Genomic DNA, 21,251 nt, shown 5'->3' with positions numbered 1-21,251 from the left:
GGATGACATCACATGTCACTTCCCAGGTGAAGATATCCTTTGGGAAACCTTCAGTAATGACCACATCATTTCTAGGCAACTTCAAGATGTGAAGCCTTCCAGATCCCCCAATCTAACTTTTTGCGACTTCTGGTTGTGGGGATATATGAAAGCTGTGTCTATCAGGAGTATATCTGGACTCTTCATGATCTGAAGGAAAGCATATGGCGACATATCGCCCTGATTACACTGGATATGCTGGAAGTAACTGTCGACCGTGCCGTGTTATGGATGCAGCATGTTGTTGAGTAGGGAGACCATACTGAACACATGTTGTATCCTGTGACCACATCCTATTAAACATACCAGAGCCATCATTATTATGTGTTTGACTATTCAGCTGCTTTTGTGCACCCATATCACATTCTGACTGCTTACAGCACCATATACCCCACAAGCACACTGTTTAATGAACATACAATGTTTAAGGGCCCTGTGATGTATACAGTCGACACTATGGAACTCGGAACACTGTCAGTTTAATTATAACTGCCCAGTATGATAATTTGCTGTAGCTTATAATAAGGTATGCTTGATATGTGTTTCTCTATGGGCCTCAGCTGTTGAACTGCACCTCCATTACCACGTGGTGGTTGTTCAAGCCAGAGCCCCCACCATTCCCAGCATCTGCTTCCCCACCACTGAGCGAGTGGAGAGGATGTTTAGGAGGATGACAGTTCAAATCTGATGCCCCTAAATTGCTCTAGGCAAGTGCCAGGATGTTGTCTTTGAAAAGGGCACAACCAATTCCCCCTCCCCCCAACCCCCCACCACCACCCCCCACCCCTCCCCCATTATATTCCAATATGAGGTTGTGCTCCATCTCTAATGACCTCATTGTAGACAGGATGTTAAACTCTAATCTTCCTCTTTCTCTTTTCCCTTCCCAGCTGCACTGTTTGTGCAAATATGAATTAGTTGGCAGAAGAAAATGCTAACCCATAAATGTAGATTTTAAGTTGCTGCTTTTATATTTTTGGATAAATTTGTAAATGACATAAATAAAATATGATAAAACAAATTATATAGTAGACAGCCGTGTTTTAGCACTACATAAGGAAAAATTTGCCACCAGAATGTTGACATTCATAAACACCAAAATGTGATGAAACTAACCCTTACTAACCCTTTGAGTATCAGTAGTTTCTGCCTGAAACTACTATTTTATCAATTTTTTTAATTACCAGTGCCTTTTGCGTAAAACTACTAATACTTTCGCAAGACAGACACATCTAGTGGTACACTGAGTTAATCTTATCAATATCGTGCATTGTAACAGTCAGTCACAGCATTCAAAGCAGCAGTCTGCGTGGAGAGTGTGCTATGTGACAGTAGAAGATTGTGATGTGTTTTATAGTGATCATTATAAGATGATCATTGACAGTGAAAGTAAGAACATCTAAATGCACTGTAATGTAAATTTGAGTTTGTACTACTGCTTTTATGAGTGGTATTTGAAATCTGCTTTTATGAGTGGTCTTGAAACAAAACGTCTGGAGCAGCATGTACTTTTAGTATAAGTTGATTAAAGTTTGGGTCCATTTTTGCTCTAACTTAGGACTATAATTTGGTTTAGTCATTATGAGTTTCATGGAAGTTTCTAGACGTATGGTTGTGTCTAGGAGGATGTGAAATTGCTTCATATATATCTCATGAAGTGATGGTGGTTGAAAACAGTATGTCTCAATGATTTCAAAGTGAAATCACCTCTTTAAAAAATTGATTGTTAACTTTTTGCCAATTTCTTCTTGTGTTTGTTGTGTTCTTTGGTAATTAAGATTAATTTGTGAAAAATTGTATTTTTTAATGTTGTTGGGACTTGAAGGTTATACTGAGGGTTAGCACTTCCTTCTGACGACCCCTTCGTTTGAGCCAAGCTATTTTGTGCACACTGTCATATATCTATATTAGTGCTAGTTCCCACCAGCGGAGTTTCTCAGAACTCTGCAGGTGGGAACTGGTGCTAAAACATGTCCTTAGTGCTGGCCTTAATTTACATTAATTTCTTTGGTCTCAGAATTTCTTCACAGTGACTATTTCTTTCTTCAGTCCCTTTTAGCCTTCTACATCTTTCATTTTCTGATCTGCCTTTTTCACCGTCTCCCTCCCACCTCTTATCACATACAATATATGTAGCTTTTTGCTCTTATTAACTCGTGCACAATGTTTTAGCACTAATCCCTGTCTTGCCTATTATCCTGTCTTCCACTTTTAAGCTCTCAGGTTTTTAGGTCTCATCCGGTGCAATCCCCAACAGTCTTCCCTTCTCATCCCATCTGGTAAGTCTCCCCTGACCCATGGTTCTGGTGACTTTTCTGAACTCTACCCCTTTTTTAAATATCATTGGTCCTTTTCCTTCACTGCTCTTCCTTCCCCTTCAGTCCTTCTGCCAGAAGGAGCCACTTGCTCCAAAAGTCAGCACACTGTAATACCTTTTATATGTGTGTACTCCTGCCGGTGCTTCATGTGTAGATTTTTTATCTATCCACTTAACTTATATTTAAAAAATAAATTATTTTTGTGGATATCTGTATTAACTTGGTACATAAGTTCATAGTGTTTTTCCATAAGTTTAATAAACACAACAGATACACATAACACCCACTCAAATAATTAATAACACAGTCTCCTTCGCTGTGTACAACAGTCTGTCAAGACTGAGATAAATTTTCAATTCCAAGACAGTAGAAATCGCACAATTTTGAGATTAATAACTCGTTGAGTCGAGTTCGGAGCGCATTTTCATCTGGACAGCAAGTTCCTTAAAGATTATTCAATCGAGAGCAGAAAGATGAAAATCTGAGGTCACAAGATCAGGTGAATAAGGTGGAAGCAGAACAACTTCCTGACCCAACTCCTGTATACTGTTTTTTGTCAGTCTAGCAGAATGCAGGTGGACGTTATTGTGGAGTAGCATCAATTTCTCAGTTGTTGACAATAAATGGTAGCAGTGATGGTTGCATCTTGGGGAAGCATCTCGTAGTACACCACGCTGTCGCTGTCCTCCAAATGCATAGCATTATCTTTTGTGGATCCCCACAGGTCTTTGTACAGGGAATTGCTGCTTTGTTTGGGCTCAACCATTCCTTTCTTTTCCTTATGTTTGCATAAAGATTCCATTGCTCATCAACATTACAGTACCGGATAGGAATGGTCAGTGTGTAGAAATGATCGGTGTTGTTGACGAGCCAGTCGAAGATGAGCAAGTGGAGATGCACATCTGGCCACCCACTGGTTTTTGTCATTTGGCGTAGAGTATGTGGTCCTTGTACATCATATTTTTTAACCTTACCCATATCATAAAAATGTTGTACGATCATGAGATGATCACAATTCATCACATTTGCCAGTTCTCGAATACATTAACATGGATCATTGTGAATGAATGCGGTTAAACAATCATCATCATCATCATCAGTTATCTGCTATATTAGCAGGTCCTTTGCCTCTCCATTTTCTGCGATCCATTGCTTCCTTCTTAAGGCTGCTGTATGTTGTACCGTCCATCATGTCATCCAGTATCTGGAATCTCTTCCTTTCTCGCTTCCTTTTCCCTTCTACATAACCTTCTAAAACTGTTTTTATCAGTCCGTCATTCTTTCTTAATATATGCCCAATCCAATTTCTTTTTCTTCTCTTTATTACATCTAGTAACTGCCTTTTCTCTCCCACTCTTCTCAGTACCTCTTCATTTTTTACTCTGTCCATCCAACTTATTCCTTCCATCTTCCGCCATGTCCAGATCTCAAAAGCCTCCAGCCTTTCTCTGTCTTTTTTCCTCATAGTCCATGTTTCAGCGCCATATAGAAGAACACTCCATACAAGACATTTTATGAGTCTCTTTCTGAGCTCTCTGTCCATACCGCTGCAGAAGATTCTCCTTTTCTTATAAAACGCCTCTTTTGCCATTGCTATCCTTGTTTTAATTTCTGTGGTGCACTTCCAGTCGGTGTCTATCCGGCTTCCAAGATACTTAAAATTTTGCACCTGTTCTAGTTTTTCTCCATTCAGCACAATTTTTAGTTCCTTATTTCCTCCTATTGCCAATACTTTTGTTTTATTTGTGTTAATTTTCATTCCATATTTTTTTCCGTTAGTTGCAATGGTGTCCACCAAATCCTGTAATTCTTTTTCCCCTGTGGCTAGAAGGACCATGTCATCAGCAAATCTCAAGCACCCTACTCTTCTTCCTCCAATTTCTACTCCTTTGCCATCTAATGAGCATTGGTCAATCATATTTTCCAAGTACAGGTTGAAAAGAGTAGGTGATAAACAGCATCCTTGTCTTACTCCTTTCCCTAGTCTGATCCAGTTCGTACTTTCTCCTCTCACTTTAACTGAAACTTTTTGATTAAGGTACAATGAGTTTATAAGTCTTCTGGTTTTCCAGTCCACTCTCTTTTCCCTCATAATAGTCGCCAGCTTGTCCCAAACCACATTGTCAAATGCCTTTTCTAAATCGATGAAGCACATACATAGGTCTCTTCCTTTTTCAATAAACCTTTCTCCTAAGATTCGTAGGAGCCCTATTGCATCTCTGGTGCCCGCATTCCGTCTAAAGCCAAACTGCTCCTCGCCGAGATTCTCCTCTATTACTTTTTCAAGTCTTTTATTAATTATTCTTAACATCACTTTGGCTGCATGTGAAATGAGGCTGATTGTCCTGTGCTCGCTGCATTTCTTGGTTCCTTGTTTTTTCGGCAATGGAATCATTACTGTTGTCAAAAAGTCCTCAGGCCATTCACCACTGTCATATATTTTATTACATAACCTCAATATTTCTCTTATTCCATTGTGGTTCAAGCATTTTAGTATTTCTCCCGGTATTGTATCTGTACCTACTGCTTTGCCATTTTTCATTGCAGCAATAGCAGACTTTACTTCTTCCATTATGATGGTCGGTCCTTTCTCTTCATCACTTACACTGTTGTGTGATTCAAGTTCCAGAGTTTCTGGTTTGCTATTTGTGTCATATAGCTCTTTTATATATTCTTCCCATCTCTGGAGGACATCGTCACGATCTTTATACACTACCTCTTCGTCTTTACTCAAAATTTCCATAGTAGCACTTCCTGCTCTGTTTTGTTCCCATGTCATAGTCTTTACTCTGTTGTATAGTAAGTCGTATCTTCCTTTCCTGTCCAGTTCTTCAATTTCGTGACATTCCTCTTTTAGCCATTTTTTCTTAGCCTGCTCTGTTTCTCTTTGCAGTTCGTTATTTAACCTTTGGTATATCTTTCTTGCATCTTCAGTGTTCTTGTTTTTCAATTTTCTTCTCTCCTCCATCTTGGAAATCATTTCTTGTGTGACCCATGGTTTTTTTGACCTTTTCCCTTTTACATATCCTATATTTTGCTTTCCTGCTTTAATGATTCCTTCTTTCAGCATATTCCAGTACTCGTTGGCATTATCAGGTGCTTCTTTGTCTCGTAATGTGTTTAGAAAGTCCCGAGACAGCATTTCTGTAATTTGTTCTTTGTTGGATCTTGTCTTCTCTAGATCCCATTTCTTCACCATTGTCGCCTCAAAAAAAAAACGATCTTCATCAAACCCTGAATGTCTTCCAGAATGTGGAGAGTTACTAATGTCAAAGTGATCCTCCTTAAAATGAAAACACCATCCTTTTGCTGTGCTCTGTCCAGTGGCATTATCCCCATACATGGCACAAACGTTTGTGGCTGTCTCTGCTGCTGTGACTCCTCTATTGGATTGAAACAGAAAAATTACGGAAATGTTCTTATTTCTCTGCTTGGCACTCAATTTTCTAGTGTCCACAGCTCTATCTCCATATGACAGTTTATTTTTACAAGCCTGTCTTGATCACACAAGTACCATGAACTCACATGTTTAACTTGACGATGATTTACATCAGAATATTTTAATTACCTGAAGATGGCAGTAGCCAAAACCAGTAATAAAGTGTAAGAAACCTGTGTGATCAAGATGGACTTGTAAAAATAAAATGCCAAAAAATGATTGCAGACTCATTTACAGACTTTGTCTTTAATGAATAAATCCATAAGACAGAACAATGATATGGAAACTCAGATAAAAATAGTGAACTGCAAATAAAAAAAAAAAGACAATCAATAAATAAACCCTCAGCAACTGGAATACCAATAAGCAAAACAAAAGCCCTATGAACTTATGCACCAACCTAATACTTTGCATTTTGTGTTGGTCATCTATGTAATCGTAAGTAACACACACACATTACTATATAGTGTAAACTTTCTTCTCTGACAAATCACAGATGGCTCCTGTGATGGGTGAGGAGTTGCTTCTTTACATTTTTCAAAATGAAAAAATCAACCACACTACACAGAATTGACTATTTTACTGTTAGAGATGAGCAAAGCTTGTGGTGGTTGGACACGGTATGCAAGTGGCTCAAAAATCTTCTGACTTATCCCGATTCAGAAATAGGAAGATAAATGATCAATAAAAGTTCAACAAATAGTATATTTTCCTTAAATGATTATGTTATTTGATGAAGTACAATATAAAAAATAAACATTCTGTCTTTTTCCTTTCTGTGCTGCCCATAAGCAGTGTACGTCTTTTTTGAAAAATGATGGTTTCTGTGTAGCAGATGAACCAAAACTTGCTCCTCCCTTCATTGTATTTTAATATTCATCCTTGTTTTAATGAATTACCAAACTTCCATGTAAAATAGCTATTGTTCAACTCTATGTGTATTTTGGGAAACAGAATGAAACTTTACAGTACTGGAGTATATACTAAAATAAATCTTCCTTATAGATTAAAACTTTATGCCACATAGGGATTCTAATCCATATCCTCATATTTTCCAATAAATGCCAATATTAGTTTAACTATCCAAGCATATTTTATATGGTTTAACATAAAGAAAGCTTCAGTCATTCAAAATGAAGCCATAAGTTAGTTGTAATGCAGAGCAGACAGTTAAATTGGTAATAAAATTGTAGACAAAAGGCAAGGGTCTCAGCATGAATTACAGTACATTACAAAGTTTTAATACATCCGAAAAGTTCTGACTGGGAAGCTGCATAGATTCTGTACCTCATCATAAACACTCTTTTAAAAAGGTGAATATCAACCAGTGAATCTTTTCTGTTCTTAAAGGTTGTGGCACTGGTGATACTGGCACAAGTAATGCGACGTGGGGGAACTCCACACAGATTACTCTGGAGGACCTGGATGATGGCAGAGCAGGATTCTCTAGGTAAATAGAAATATTAATGTGCGAAGTATATGTATTGTAATTGTGTGTGAAAATAAAATATTTGTGTTTATACAGTGCCTTTCAGCTTTGCATCGATATTTAGTCTAAAATTACTGCCATTTTGACTCAGTGCAATCTTGTGTGCAGCTGTTACCATGCAGTGGAAAATCACAGTCATAGTGATGCTAAAATACTGTAAAATATAATGCGTAGGCCATTGGAGAATATGGAGAGCAAAATTGAACTAAAAAATATTCCAATGGTTATTTATGTTGGACCGCTCATTATCCTTCCACATTAATTCTGTTTCTATTTCTGGAACATATGATACATGATGTCATTCACCTTATTATTACACATTGATACCAGAGTTAAATTAACAAAAATGTAGGTGGTTTGGCTCGTATTTGCAATCAGGCACAGACAATAATAATTCATGAAATAACAGTTAAGGGAGGTGTAGCTTACCGAACCAGATGTTGTGGAAAGCAAGTGAAAAAGTTGGCAACTAATCATTAGGAAACCAGATTAAAGAGGGATTGGGCTCTCAAGGTTTATGTAGTTATTAAAGATTTCAGGCTGGCAACCACTGGAATAGAGCCAGATCAAAAAATATGATGAAAAATAGAATAAGCAGTAAAACCAGAAACTGCTTGCAGAATGTGTTTTTTTGTTGTGCGGAGACAAAATGGAAGCCTTAAGAAAAAGTCACAGAAGTATAGAAAGACATTCCATAATAGAGGAAATGCTTCAGACAAGGGATATGGTCAGCAAAAGCATCCGCTTCTGACTGCCTGCCATCTGCATAAAATTAAGTCTCTTGAAGAATATCCTGTTGGTATCAGAGCTGCACAATACCATGAATCTTATTAAGGGTGTTGTAGCATGCAAAGACAGTATTCATTTAAATATAGACAACTGCAAGTGGAGTGCAGATGAGAAAGTATTACCGATTCCCAAAATAAAAGTAATGTAAACTAACACAATCTGCAAAGTAAAATTTGTGACCCAAATTTAGAATCATTTCTAATTAAAATGGGGGGTCACGCAAGGTGATGAATTATCTCCATTCATTCTCAGTCTGGTACTAGATAAGCTCCTCAAAACATGAGAGAAAGCGATACCTGGAATACACATGGAAACAAAATGTAAGACTCTATACTTAACAGTGTTCAGAGATCTTTGAAGTTGATTTTCACAAATGTTTTTGAGAATGGTATTACTATATTTACCTGAGTATAAGATGACCCTGAATATAAGACGGCCACCCCTTTCCGTAAAAGACTCTTCAAGAAAAATTTATTTTTAACGTATTCTGATTAATTAAAATCACAAACTGTTTTATTGATGTACAGTATTTGCTAAAAAGCTAACGTTATACATATTCTAAACTGTTTTCTTTTCTGCCTCTTTTGCTTACTAGCCCTGTAGTCTGTGGTATCACTATTTTTAATCGTCACCACCATCACCCTAACAGCACAGCTGTGAAATTTGTATCTTTGTTGTCACAAATATTCGGCTGTTTCTTCCGAATGTGTTGCAGTCTCAAGGTTGTGGCTACAGTGGGACCTGAGAACACAGCCATTTTTTTCTGAATACATATTGTAGTTCGCTCCTGTACTGATGTGAGAATGTTCCAATATCTCTTGCTTCCAAGCATATCACCTGCCCGCTGTTCTGTCATTGGCTGTGTAGAACCAGATGACACACATCCTTTCATTCCTGTTGTACGTCAAGGTGAGCATCGACAACATTACAGTGAAAAACACATAAGTACAGCCCTGTCTAGACTTTTACTGACTCCTGCAGAAAGGAATACTGTTGTTGAGTATTTTTCCAATTTTAAAGGCAGTTCGATTCCGACTACAAGTGAATTCAGGCAAACTGCAGTTTAAATGTGGTAGATGTTCATAAAATGCCAAAATACATGGTATAGATTTCCATAGTTGGCAACACAATGAAATTTGCTGCTCGCATACCGTTCTCCTCCATCCGATCAACCTAGCTCTCAGCCATGCTGGTGTACTTTGTCCCCTTCCAAACCTTCCGTAGAGCTGAGCTTGAGTCACTATGAAAACCAGACTGCAATATCTTCTGATGTGCAGGTCATATGTAACAACACCAACTAATACATAAATAAAGGAGTACAGTTATGATTCAGCCCCATTCGTGAGCTTTCACGAACTAGTGGTGTATGTTGGTAGTATTTCCATAATGGATCTTGCTGCTGTTTAATTTATTATCGCAGTAACAGTTACATTCAGCTTAATATGATTTACTTCTTTGTTAGACATTTCATTCTGTATTAACTTTCCTTATTGTTTCAACTGAATGTCTGGCACTCATGTTCTAAATCTGATTAAAAGATGGTAATGTTTTACTGGGTATTCTAATAGGTGAACAGTGACTGAAATTTCTTGTTTGCAGTCCACTTAGTAATTCATTACAGTCTCTCATAACCAAATAAAATAGTGGTCTGGGTCCGAATCAACTAATGTTTTATCAGGGACAACATTTCCATTTTTGAGTGTTACCTTTACTTAAAAAGTGACATTAATGTTTGTATGTGGTATCCATTAATGTACGAGAATGTTTATTGCAAACCTGTTCAAGTACAACAAAAGTCTGTTAGATGATAGAATTTAATGCTATTTTTGCTTGTGTTTCATAAAATTACCAAATTTTAATCAGAGCAGTAGGCTGTTGTAGTGGCTAGTCCATAGTTTCTCATGTGTCTCTTGCACTAGTGCCACATGAGTCAGTGTTCTAGCAATGTCAGTACTGTATCAAGCTTTCTGGCATATTAGGAAATCTCGAACCTGTTGGAATGCGAGTATCGTTTGCCGAGCCCTGCCCTTCCGAATTCTTCAAAGTAAATCTGCACACGACCTCTGTAGCCAAAGCTATAAATGTGAGACTACACATGTATACTCCACAAAACACCTTAGCACCAATAGTTTAATCTGCAAATATAAGATGACCCTGTATTTTTCGAATGATGAATTTGGCTGAAAACCACGTCTTACAGTCGGTTGAATACAGTATACTGCTTTATGAAATTGTTGTAGGGCACTGACCTTCAAATCATACAAGAAAGAAGAAAATCAAAAAGGGCAGATCAGATTTTAAGGTCCCTGTTGTGACTCGCCGAACTTTCAAAGTGCCGCCGCGCAGTTATGTGCGTCCTCTACATGCGGCACTGTCTGCCAGCCATGCAGCAGCAGCAGCAGCAGCAGCAGCGCCACCTAAGCGGCCAGCCAGCCAGTGCCCACTAGACTCGGACTCAGTTCTGATTTGACTGTTAAAGTGTACACACGTCTTACTTTGTTTACTTGATCTGTGACTTACATGTATTGTGTCGTCCTTGAAATATATTTGTTCAACTGGACATTATAACAATTGGCGACGAGGTAGTGAATTTTTCTTTTTCATCGCTGATCCACAGGTTTCCACGGCTACCTTAGAGCACCTATTGCAAGGTCTCATAGAACAGCAAACGCTTCTCAGAAATGTGATTCGTGATTTCGTCGTGGCATCAAATGCGGGGGATCTCTCATCGTTCTCTCTCCCTCCTTTTCCTCCTTATGACGAGACGGTGGAAGACTGGTCTGATTACGAAAAACGTCTTTGACAGCACTTCTTGGCATTTCATGTTGCGGACGACCAAACATGTAAGTCTCTGTTCCTTTCATGGATTTAACCTCAAATGTATCGGTTGTTGTCACAATTGGCTCCTTTGAAAGATCCTACATCTTTGTCCTTTGCTGAATTGTGCTCACTTCTGTCCGTATATTTTCAAAAGCATACGAATGTGGTAGCCTCTCGTGTTGCCTTTTATCGTTGTCAAAAACAGCCACATCAATCCTATCGCGCTTGGGCTGCTGAACTTCACGGCCTCAGTCAAAAGTGTCAATTTGTTACTGACGTTCACAAATAATCCTACGCCGATTCCATGGTACGGGATGCTATTATCCGGTCGGTGCCCGACAAAGAAGTTAGGCAACGTGCCCTTCAGTTGGCAAATCTGACTCTAGATGAAGTCTTATCCATCACTCAGTCTTTTCAAATTTCTCACGCTACTGGAGCGCAAATAGAGGCAGGGGGTGACGTCGGGGACGTATAACCTCTGTGCGCTGTTGACGAAGCGTGCGGTGTGTCCTCGCCAGCCGACGTGGCTGCAGTACGCTCCCAAGCGCAGCCTCGGCCTAACCATAAACAAACCTCTAAGAAACTGCAGCAAACCCCATGGCAACTTCCCTCATGTCTGCGGTGTTTTACGAAACATTCACGAGATGATTGTCCACAACTTTGGGCCGTGTGTCACAAATGCAAAAAAAAGGGTCATGTGTCATCCGTTTGCAAATCAGACGTATCTTCAGTTGGGTTCTCCAATCCTGTCACCTGTCACTAGGCAATTACGGACTTACAATAAACAAGAAGATTTCTCTCTTGGGACAATTTGATGCTGACGTATCTTACAAATCTGTCATTCACACTGTTCCCATATTTGTGGTCGACCATAGTAACGTGGAGAATCTTTTTGGTTTCGATGCCTTTTGCGTTTTTGGGTTCTCCATAGATGACTCTGTCAATATCGTCTCTGATGCTATTCCTTATGCTCAATTGGATTCCTTGTCGATGACATTTTCGTCCCTTTTTTCTCCTGAGTTAGGCTGTGCAAACGACTTTGAAGCTCATATCACACAGAAAGTCACTGCTTGGCTTAAGTTTTTACGGGCTTGGCCCATTCCTGTGGCCCTTCGTGATCGGGTCAAACGGGAGCTGGATCATCTCACTGCTTCAAGGGTCTTGCTTCCTGTCACTTCCAGTGAGTGGTCCTCTTCTGTTGTTGTCGTTGCTAAGCCCAATGGTGATATTCATTTCTGTAACGATTTCAAAGCCACTGTAAATGCTCAATGCCTCATCGACACTTATCCTATGCCTCGACCTGAAGAATTGTTCACTAAACTTGCTGGAGGCCAGTATTTTTCTAAACTTGACCTGTCAGAAGCTTATCAACAACTTTCTCTCAACGCTGCTTCCCCCCGCAGTTTCTGGTCCTTAACACGCCTTTCGGCCTCTATCAATACCAACGATTGCCATTCAGAGTTTCCAGTGCCACTGCTCTCTTTCAGCGATTCTTGGAACAATTATTGCTCACTGTCCCTGGGTGTATAAATTACATGGACGGCATTGTTGTCACTGGCTCCACCACTGAAGAACATCTTCAGAATCTCCGCACACTTTTTAATGTCTTACAGACTGCTGGTCTTAAGTGTAATCCTCAGAAATGAAAATTTTTTTCAGGCTTCTATCACGTACTTGGGGTCTCAACTCTCTCGGGATGGTATTCATCCACTTTAGCAAACTGTCGCTGCGATCGATGCCCTTCCTCACCCTATATCTGTTAAGGAACTGCAGGCCTTCTTGGGGAAAATAGCATACTATCACAGGTTTTTACCGTCTGCTGCTTCGGTGGCTCAGCCATTGCATCGCCTGTTGCATAAAAACATGCCTTTTCACTGGTCTGCGTCATGTGATGCGTCTTTCCAGAGATTGAAGACTATGCTAAAACAGGGCCCGTGCCTGGCTACTTATCAACCTGGCCAATATCTTGTTCTTGCCACAGATGACTCTCAATACGGGGTTGGTGCAGTCCTTGTGTACCGTTTTTCTGACGGTTCTGAACAACCCATTGCTTATGCCTTCAAAACGCTCACGGATGCCCAACGAAAGTATTCTCAAATTGAAAAAGAAGCTTTGGCCATTATTTATGCTCTTCATAAGTTTGGTGTTTTTCTCTGTAGATCCAAATTTCATCTTTTTACGGATCACAAACCACTTGTTTCCTTGTTTCATCCATCAACGTCACTTCCCGACAAGGCTGCACACCACCTCCAGTGTTGGGCTCTTTACTTGTCTCGTTTCAATTATGAGATTCATTTCCGGCTGACAGCTCACTATGTGAATGCTGATGCACTGTCTCGCCTTTCCATGGGTCCTGATCTGGCATTCGATAGGGACGAACTTTTGTGTTTCCACCTGGATGTTGCCGAGCAGCGGATTGTGCATGGGTTTCCCATCACCAGGGACCGGCTGGCGGCTGCTATGGGTTCTGATCCTACCCTTTCCCGGGTTTTATGCTGTATTCAGAAGGGTTGGCCAGATCGTCCGCCCGCTAAGAATTCTGATCCATTGCGGAACTACTACACTTTGCATTACAGCCTCACAGCTAGGGATGGTGTTATCCTCCTTTCCACTGACAATGCTTCGCCGCGTGTTGTGGTACTTGCGTCTTTGCGTGCTTCGGTCTTGCACCTCCTTCACAAAGGGCACTGGGGTGTCTCTTGCACCAAACCTCTGGCGTGCCGTCATGTGTACTGGCCCGGCATCAACTCTGAAATTGCACACATGGTCGCTGCCTGCAGCCCTTGTGCATCACAGGCTGCTGTCCGGAAGTCATCTTTGTCACCGTGGCCTTCACCTGAGAAGCCCTGGAAGTGTATTCATGCTAACTTCACGGGACCTTTTTTAGGTACTTATTGGCTTCTCATTATTGACGCCTACTCTAACTTTCTTTTCATTGTCTGTTGCACGCCGCCTACCACCGCGGCAACCACCAATGCTCTCGCCCGCATTTTCTCTTTCGAAGGCCTTCCCTCTACTCTTGTTACTGATAGTGGTCGACAATTTGCCTCTTCCGATTTTGGGGATTTTTGTGCCCGTCACAGCGTCATGCACATCACGGCCCCTCTGTTCCATCCACAGTCAAACGGTGAGGCTGAACATCTGGTCCGCACAATTAAGGCTCAGATGAGGAAACTTCTGACTTCTTCTGCTGCTGATGATGCGCTTCTCCAATTTCTGGCTTCTTACCGTTTCACCCCCATGGGTGACCACAGCCCGGCTGAGCTCTTACATGGCCGACAGCCCCACACGCTATTTCATCTTCTGCGGCCTTCCACCTCATGGCCGCGGGTGCCTTCGTTTGGCCGGCTCACCGCCGGCAACCTTGTATGGGTACGGGGATATGGCAGGCGGCCAAAATGGAGTCCTGGCCACATCTTACAACACCGTGGCCGACACCTGTATGAAATACAGATGGACACGGGTGTTGCAGTGCGTCATTCGGACCAGCTTTGGCCTCATGTGCCGGCAACGCCTGTTCCGGATTCTGCTACACCACCTTCGGCTCTACCTCACGCTCGGGATCCTGGAATCTCTCATTACTCACAATATAGTCCTCCCACCATCATCTCGGTGCCAGCACAAGAACTGCCCATGCAGGAACCAGATGACCACCATCTGTCAGAACAACTGTACTCGCCTCCTTCTTCTACGGATGCAGACACATCACCCATGTCTCCTGTTGTAACAACCCGACTTGCCACAATGGGCAGATTGGTGCACGGGCCCCCAGCAAATGCGACCCCCATGTCTCTTGTCGACCCATTATCATCGGGTACGGGAAGTCCGTATGGGAAGTCTCCTCCTCGAGACTTTACGGCCAGTCAAACAACACCTATGGACGTTAGCAATCTACAGGCCACCTCCATCAAGACATGTGCAAAAACTTCAAACGGGGGAAAAGTGTGACTCGCTGATCTTTCAAAGTGCCGCCACGCAGTTTCATGCGTCCTCTACATATGGCGCTGCCTGCCAGCCATGCAGCAGCAGTGCCACCTAAGCGGCCAGCCAGCCAGCGGCCGCTAGACTTGGACTCAGTTATGATTTGACTGTTAAAGTGTACACCCGTCTTACTTTGTTTACTTGATCTGTGACTTAAATGTATTGTGTCGTCCTTGAAATATATTTATTCAACTTGACGTTATAACAGTCCCTTTGTCAGTCAGAATGATTGGTTTCCTGTATATCTTGCTGTCTACAACTGAACCCCATTTCCAAAAGTGTCTTGTCATAACCAAGTTTTCAGCCACAGATTAATCCAAATACTTGTGGTGTGTAGACTGTCTTTTTTATATCTGCCATATCTGAATACTTATATTGAAACTTAGCTAGCACACTTGCAAATCAGTGAAACCTCTTTACTCATTAGAAGCCTGGAACAAAAAACATAGCTGTAATTCAGCTCATATGATTGATGTGCAACAGCTGGCACTTATTCTGTCAGTCTGTCTGTAAAAATGTAATATGATAAGACAGTTGAACTTGATAGGAAATTATAATGTCCGTTTGCAGTAACTCATCTGTGCAGTATGACTGTGACAGCAGCAGTTGTATGAGTTTCTGTCAGATATATTTCAAATGCTCTCAGTCAATGCATGGCAGCATTGAGTTTTTGTTACTAGATTGTAAAAGTCTCATCACATCTCTGTGCATTTTTGCTGCTAGTTTCACTCATTATGTTCATAAAATAAATGTGCCATTCTCGAGAAACAAAGCATAGAACGATACTGAAATACAACTACATTATCAGCTGCAATTATTGTCCAAAGGTAAATGTGGTAACCAACACCTAAAAGATCTGAGTGTTTTGATTACAGCGAACAAGCAGATGGCTCATTCTCTGATTGGCTGTCAGTGTGGTACCTGTAAACAATTAGCTGCCATTTGCTTTCTTATTCTGATTTAGGTTGACATCACAATTTACTCACAGGAGATACATTTATTTTAACTGCAGTTCAATAATTGTTTACTTGGTGTGCACAACATTTTAGAAACCTTGTAGGATCTACTGTGATCTTTCAAGCTTTTGTGGCGTTATGAAATTATTGGTTTCCCACCTGGGATCCTACTGTTTCAGGTATTGTTATTTAATTTTTAATAACCTCCCCCTATTTCGTAGTGTGTGTGTGTGTGTGTGTGTGTGTTTGTTTGTTTTCTTTGTTCTTGAATTGTTATTAAATCTTTTGCATTTTTATTTCACTTTACCTGTATTCTTGTTGCATATTTTTATTTATTTGCAGTGATGATAACCTGTGTGAAGAAAACAATGACATCCCCTCAGTTTCTTCCCAGCGTAATGCAAGACTCAGTTGCAGTGGCAGTAATCGCAAAGATATATTAGAGCATAACACATCTTCTTCAAACAGGTATGTAGAGCACACAAAAATTTACCAGACAGTATATTAGTCATCCTCTTAATCCTTTTGCTGCTACAGATGTGCTCTCTGCATTCTGTGCTGAGGGCGGCTTGTATTATGGCTGTACTGCTCGCCCAATGCTGGGAAAAATTTGATCTTCGCCCATCCTACAGGGAGATATCTTCACATGATAAAGGACTGAATTTCTTTTCATTATATGCCGTAGTTACTGTGCTCCATCAAATTCAGTAAATCACCACGCAAAGTTTTTAAAGATTTTGCAGAGGTAAAAATGTATTGTGTAAACTTTATGTATAGGTTGAGCCAAAAAGATCTTTACAATTTTGGAATGATTAGAAATTTATTGAGGTAACTTACGGAATTGGTAGATGTGTCATTTTGTAGCAAACAATATCAAGTTTGATTTACATAGTGCATCAGTACTCCATTCTGCCACTAGGAGTGCTAGTGTAGTGCACAGTTAAAATGGCTACTTTCACTGGTATTGTGTATCTGGATATGCTTGAAAACTTTTTAATGCCACAGATTGATGGATAACCGAGATGAGATGGTTTACTATCAGCGATACAGTGCAGCACCTGATTTCCTCATGGAAATTTGAAGTTTCTTTGATAATCCCTTTCCAGGCCAGTGGATTGGCCGTGAAACCAAACAATTTAGTTGACCTGAAAATTCGAATATATACTGCCGTTGCACAAGTTACGCATGATTTGCTGCAAAGAGTGTGAGAAGAAATTGATTACCGGTGGCATCATAAATGGTAGTCACATCAAGCCAAAATGTGAAACTTCAAGTTGTTTGCTACAAAATGACACATCTACCAATTCTATAAGTTATCTCAATAAATTTCTATATCACTCCAAAGTTTTAAAGTCCGTTTTGACCCACCCTTTACATTGCAGCGAATGAAATGTAGATAAAATATGGAAATTTTATTTGAAATTGAAAGCAGGACGGTATCTTATTTCGTTCTTGAGTTATTGGGTTTTATATCTAATTGGCAGTTGTGCACAACATGCCCATTCATGTCCTTGTGCATTGCGAATCGTGGTCATAACAATTATCACATCTCATAAATGATTCAAGATATCAAAATGAGGTTTTTGGGAAATGATAACATAATGGGGCACATATGTTGTATGATAAATACTCATAGCTTTTTAAATCACTGAGCTATGGCAGTACCTTGTCCACAGCAGTGAGAGGTGGATGGCTCAAGACACATACAGACGTCCATAGCACTGCAGAAAAACCCAACCAGTGCACCTGTACACATCCACAGCACCAGGTAAACAGTGTAACAGGATGTGTATACACACCCACAACAGTGAAAGGGTTAAAAGAGCATGCTGTTCGCTTTGGAGCACTGCGGATTTTTTTTAAATTTATTTATTTATCTTTATTCATCCAAGGATGATCTTACAGTGATATTAGGTTTGTCAAAGTAATAAAGTGCGATTCAATAGAACAAAATATACAAAACACAGCATACATAACATGCTGAATGAGGATGGGACAGGTAGTCTGTGAGCATAGAACAGGTGGTTGGGGGTGGCCTTGATTGAGGAACCATTCTGGCACTTGCCTTAGTGACCTAGAGAGACCACAGAAAACCCAAGTCAGGATGGCTAAATAGAACAACTCCATCCTCCCGAATGTGAGGTTAGCATCTTAACAGCTGCACTGCCTCATTCGGTAGGTCCCCATTGTATAATGTTACTTGGTTTACACAGAATTTGTTTCAGCTGACTTGTAATGTAAAACATAGTTTCATTTTTCATTGCTGCACACATTAAGGACATCCACTGACACTCCGGACTGTGGAGATGCTGCTGTGCTCCCTTGCACCAACTCCAGATGCTGTTCTTGCACATTGAACTAAGCTCCTCTGTCCACATGAAAAACTGAGTCAGCGAACCTTATTATCATGGATATGATGGTGAACTGCTATGAGGTGGTCACAAAACGTTGCCCACTACTGATGTACGTCCTGACAGTGAAATTATATGTACACGTCAGTCGAGTGTATGGAATCAGTGGAATCAGCAGTAAGATGGATTGACATGGAGGTGTCATGAAACGGCAAAATGGAGCTAATGTGTGTAGACATGGCCTTGGCCAAACCATGAAGGAAGTTGCTCAATTTGTTGGTGTGTCAGTATGGACTGTCTAATACGTCTACAAGGAATGGTGTACCACTCACAGCCAAGTAATGGTAAAAACATTCTAACTAACGGGCCTGGAGGTGAGTGCCATGTCTTGTCAGTGACAAATGGTTACAATCCTGACTGGAACTGCTGCCACCCTTGAAGGTCAATCTCAGCCATTTGCCAAGTGAACAGTAGGGAGGCAGTTGCGTGCTGTAGGTATTGGGGTCTGGGTACCTAGCAGAAGGCCGTTGCTCACAGCACCACATAAAGTTGCGTGTCTTGGGCCAAAAACTACACAGATTGGGCAGTAGCTGACTGGAGATATGCAGTGTGGTTCAACGAGTCAGTTCTTTGTAAATGACGCAAGGTGTCAAGTGCACCAAAGACCCAGTGAGAGTTTTAACTCACTGTGTGTGGAGGATGTAGTTCATGCAGGAGGTGGGGGGATGTAGTTCATGCCGGAGGTGGCACTGTGATGTTTTGAAAGTGTCTGCATCGTCGTGATGAATTAGCTGTGGATGCTCCTGTGTTCCAAGATGGTAACAATGAAGTCCACAGGGATGCATGTGTATGATTGTAGTTTGTCAAACATCCAGCCTTCCTATTGCACCTCGACTGGCCCGTTAAATCGCCCAATCTTAATCCCTGTGGAAATGTCCAGGCCTATTTTGAACAGTCGTAGAAATGAAATGCAGCAGTCAACATCTCCACAATTTGGCTGCTCTGTGGGATCTAATCATCAATGGCTGCCTTCAGCCGTACACGGAATACCTGAAGAAACTTGTAAACTCTCTTCCTTGCTGAATTAAGGCCATTATCAATGTTAGAGATGGTGGTTTGTGGGTGTGGTATATTAGCATTATGTCACCTGGGGTGAATAATTTTTTGTTAAGTGTGCTTATTATTAGTTATCTGATCAGTTTTTTTATACATTGTTGTGCCTTGTAATTGCATATTTTAATTCTTGTAGCTAAATGGTTGGCATTGCTTCCTTTGGTATGGCAGGGCCTATGTTTCATCCCTGGTGCCTCATCAGGCTTTTTCCTGAGGTAGGGAGGTCTGGTACAAGGTCCACCCAACCTTTGTGAGTCCAAATGAGGAGCAGCTTGAATAAAGAAGCAGCGGCATCATCAGAATTCATCTACTGTCAGTAACTACTGGAGGGATTAGCAACATGCTGATCACATGCCCGCCCCCCCCCCCCCCCCCCCCCCAAATCATAGATCACACCTCATACTGTCTTGTAGGTAGCAGTCGGCCATTCAGAGCAGACCTAAAGCCTAATCCATGAGTGATTTTTACTGTTTTTCTGTAATCCTTGGATAAAATGTTAGATATTGAATTTAGTTGACAACAGGAGAATATATAAAAATGAAGCAGGTAAAAGGGAATATGAAAAGATAAATTCTGTGGTTCACAACATGTGAACAGGCTTCTGCCCTGACTACATGCAGAATGCAGCCTTTTATCTACTACAACACGAACAGAAAGAAGAGGAGGAAGAGGAAGGTCGTAGTCATCACATTGCTCACTGCTGCCTTTTAACCCCATGAAATATTCCCAGTACTCAATTTGATAGGAGGCTAAATGGACTTGGGACCACTCTAGAGGTACTAGAATTAGGAAAACTCCCCCCTCCTACTCAATATTGAACCCAGGACCTCCAGTACTGGAATTTACTGCTCTACATCCTGGACCACCACAGCAACAAAAGGGAATATAGACAACAAAAAACAAGATTGATGGGAATTACAAAATAGATAGGAGAGAAATGGGATTCTGTAGAAGAATATGTAACTATGGGAATGGTAGTCACTGCGTGTAGGCAAATTAAAGAAACCTTTGAAAAAGAGAGAAGCAAGGCCTTAGATGGCAAGACAGTACTAAACAAAGATGGGAAGGGTGAAAAGTAAAATGAATATATAGGAAGGCTGTGCAAAGAAAAGATACTCCAATACAGTATTATGAAAATGAAGGGGAGAATACTTGGAGATCAGCTGGGGGATGTGATACTGCAAGAACATCCTTTCCCCCAAAGCGATGGACTGTCGTCGTGTAGAAAATGCGAGGACGGCGATGGAGGCCGAAGGGTGGGTGCTGTGCTGGACTGGAAGCTGTGGCTGCAGGGGATGTCAAGCTTCCGATCATACTCCACCATCCGGCCTTCACTCTGGCAGAAACATCCTCCGGAAAATGACCAGAATGGTATGCATCCACCTCCAGAGGCCAATAACCATATGTGGAAAGCATTGGCAGCTGCGGTGTGGGCGGGTCCAGCTCCATCGGTAGGATGAGAGGAGGTGGAGGAGGTGAAGGCTCTGTCTCTATAGGGTCATCCCATGGCGTCGTGATGACACCTTCTAGTGGCTGCTGTGGCCGCACTGTCCTCGGGATTCATGAATCTGGGGGAAGAGACACAGAAGGATCGCTGTGCACATGACAGCGGTGAAGTTGATTGTGATGTCAACACTGCAAGCCATTTAGACCTGTAATGAGATACATGCAAGCAACAAGTCGATGGATGAGCTCGCCTTGTGCCCACTGTCTGCTGCCACTAAAAACCCTGTAAAAGACATCATCATGCAGCACGAAGTGATACTTTTGTCCTTCCTTCGGTGCCAGATGCTGAGGAAGGTGGAGCAGTGTCCATTGGTGGCGGCCATGAAGCAGTTCTGCCGGGGATGGTCCATCTCGTGGGTGAGAACAATAGGAGATGTGGAAACAGTTGCAATGCTTGATCCCTGGTGTGTGCAGAGCAAAGTTTGGCCATCTGCTGCTCGAAGGTTCTAA

At 41.3% G+C, this 21,251-nt stretch overlaps 1 protein-coding gene across 5 annotated transcripts in view; it reads left to right on the top strand.

Annotated features, from left to right (window-relative positions):
- Window positions 1-21,251, top strand: part of LOC126473542 (pericentriolar material 1 protein-like) — a 390,146-nt gene that overhangs the window by 109,645 nt on the left and 259,250 nt on the right. For all 5 annotated transcript variants that reach the window (XM_050100664.1, XM_050100665.1, XM_050100666.1 and 2 more), the window contains 2 exons: window positions 7,147-7,246; window positions 16,174-16,299. In XM_050100664.1, coding sequence (XP_049956621.1) covers window positions 7,147-7,246; window positions 16,174-16,299 — 226 coding nt within the window. The remainder of the gene's footprint in view (window positions 1-7,146; window positions 7,247-16,173; window positions 16,300-21,251) is intronic.

Source organism: Schistocerca serialis, chromosome 4 (genome assembly GCF_023864345.2).
Source record: "Schistocerca serialis cubense isolate TAMUIC-IGC-003099 chromosome 4, iqSchSeri2.2, whole genome shotgun sequence".
NCBI classification, from domain to species: domain Eukaryota; kingdom Metazoa; phylum Arthropoda; class Insecta; order Orthoptera; family Acrididae; genus Schistocerca; species Schistocerca serialis.
The sequence above is the reverse complement of the archived record's forward strand: the minus strand, read 5'-3'. Positions and strand labels throughout refer to the sequence as shown.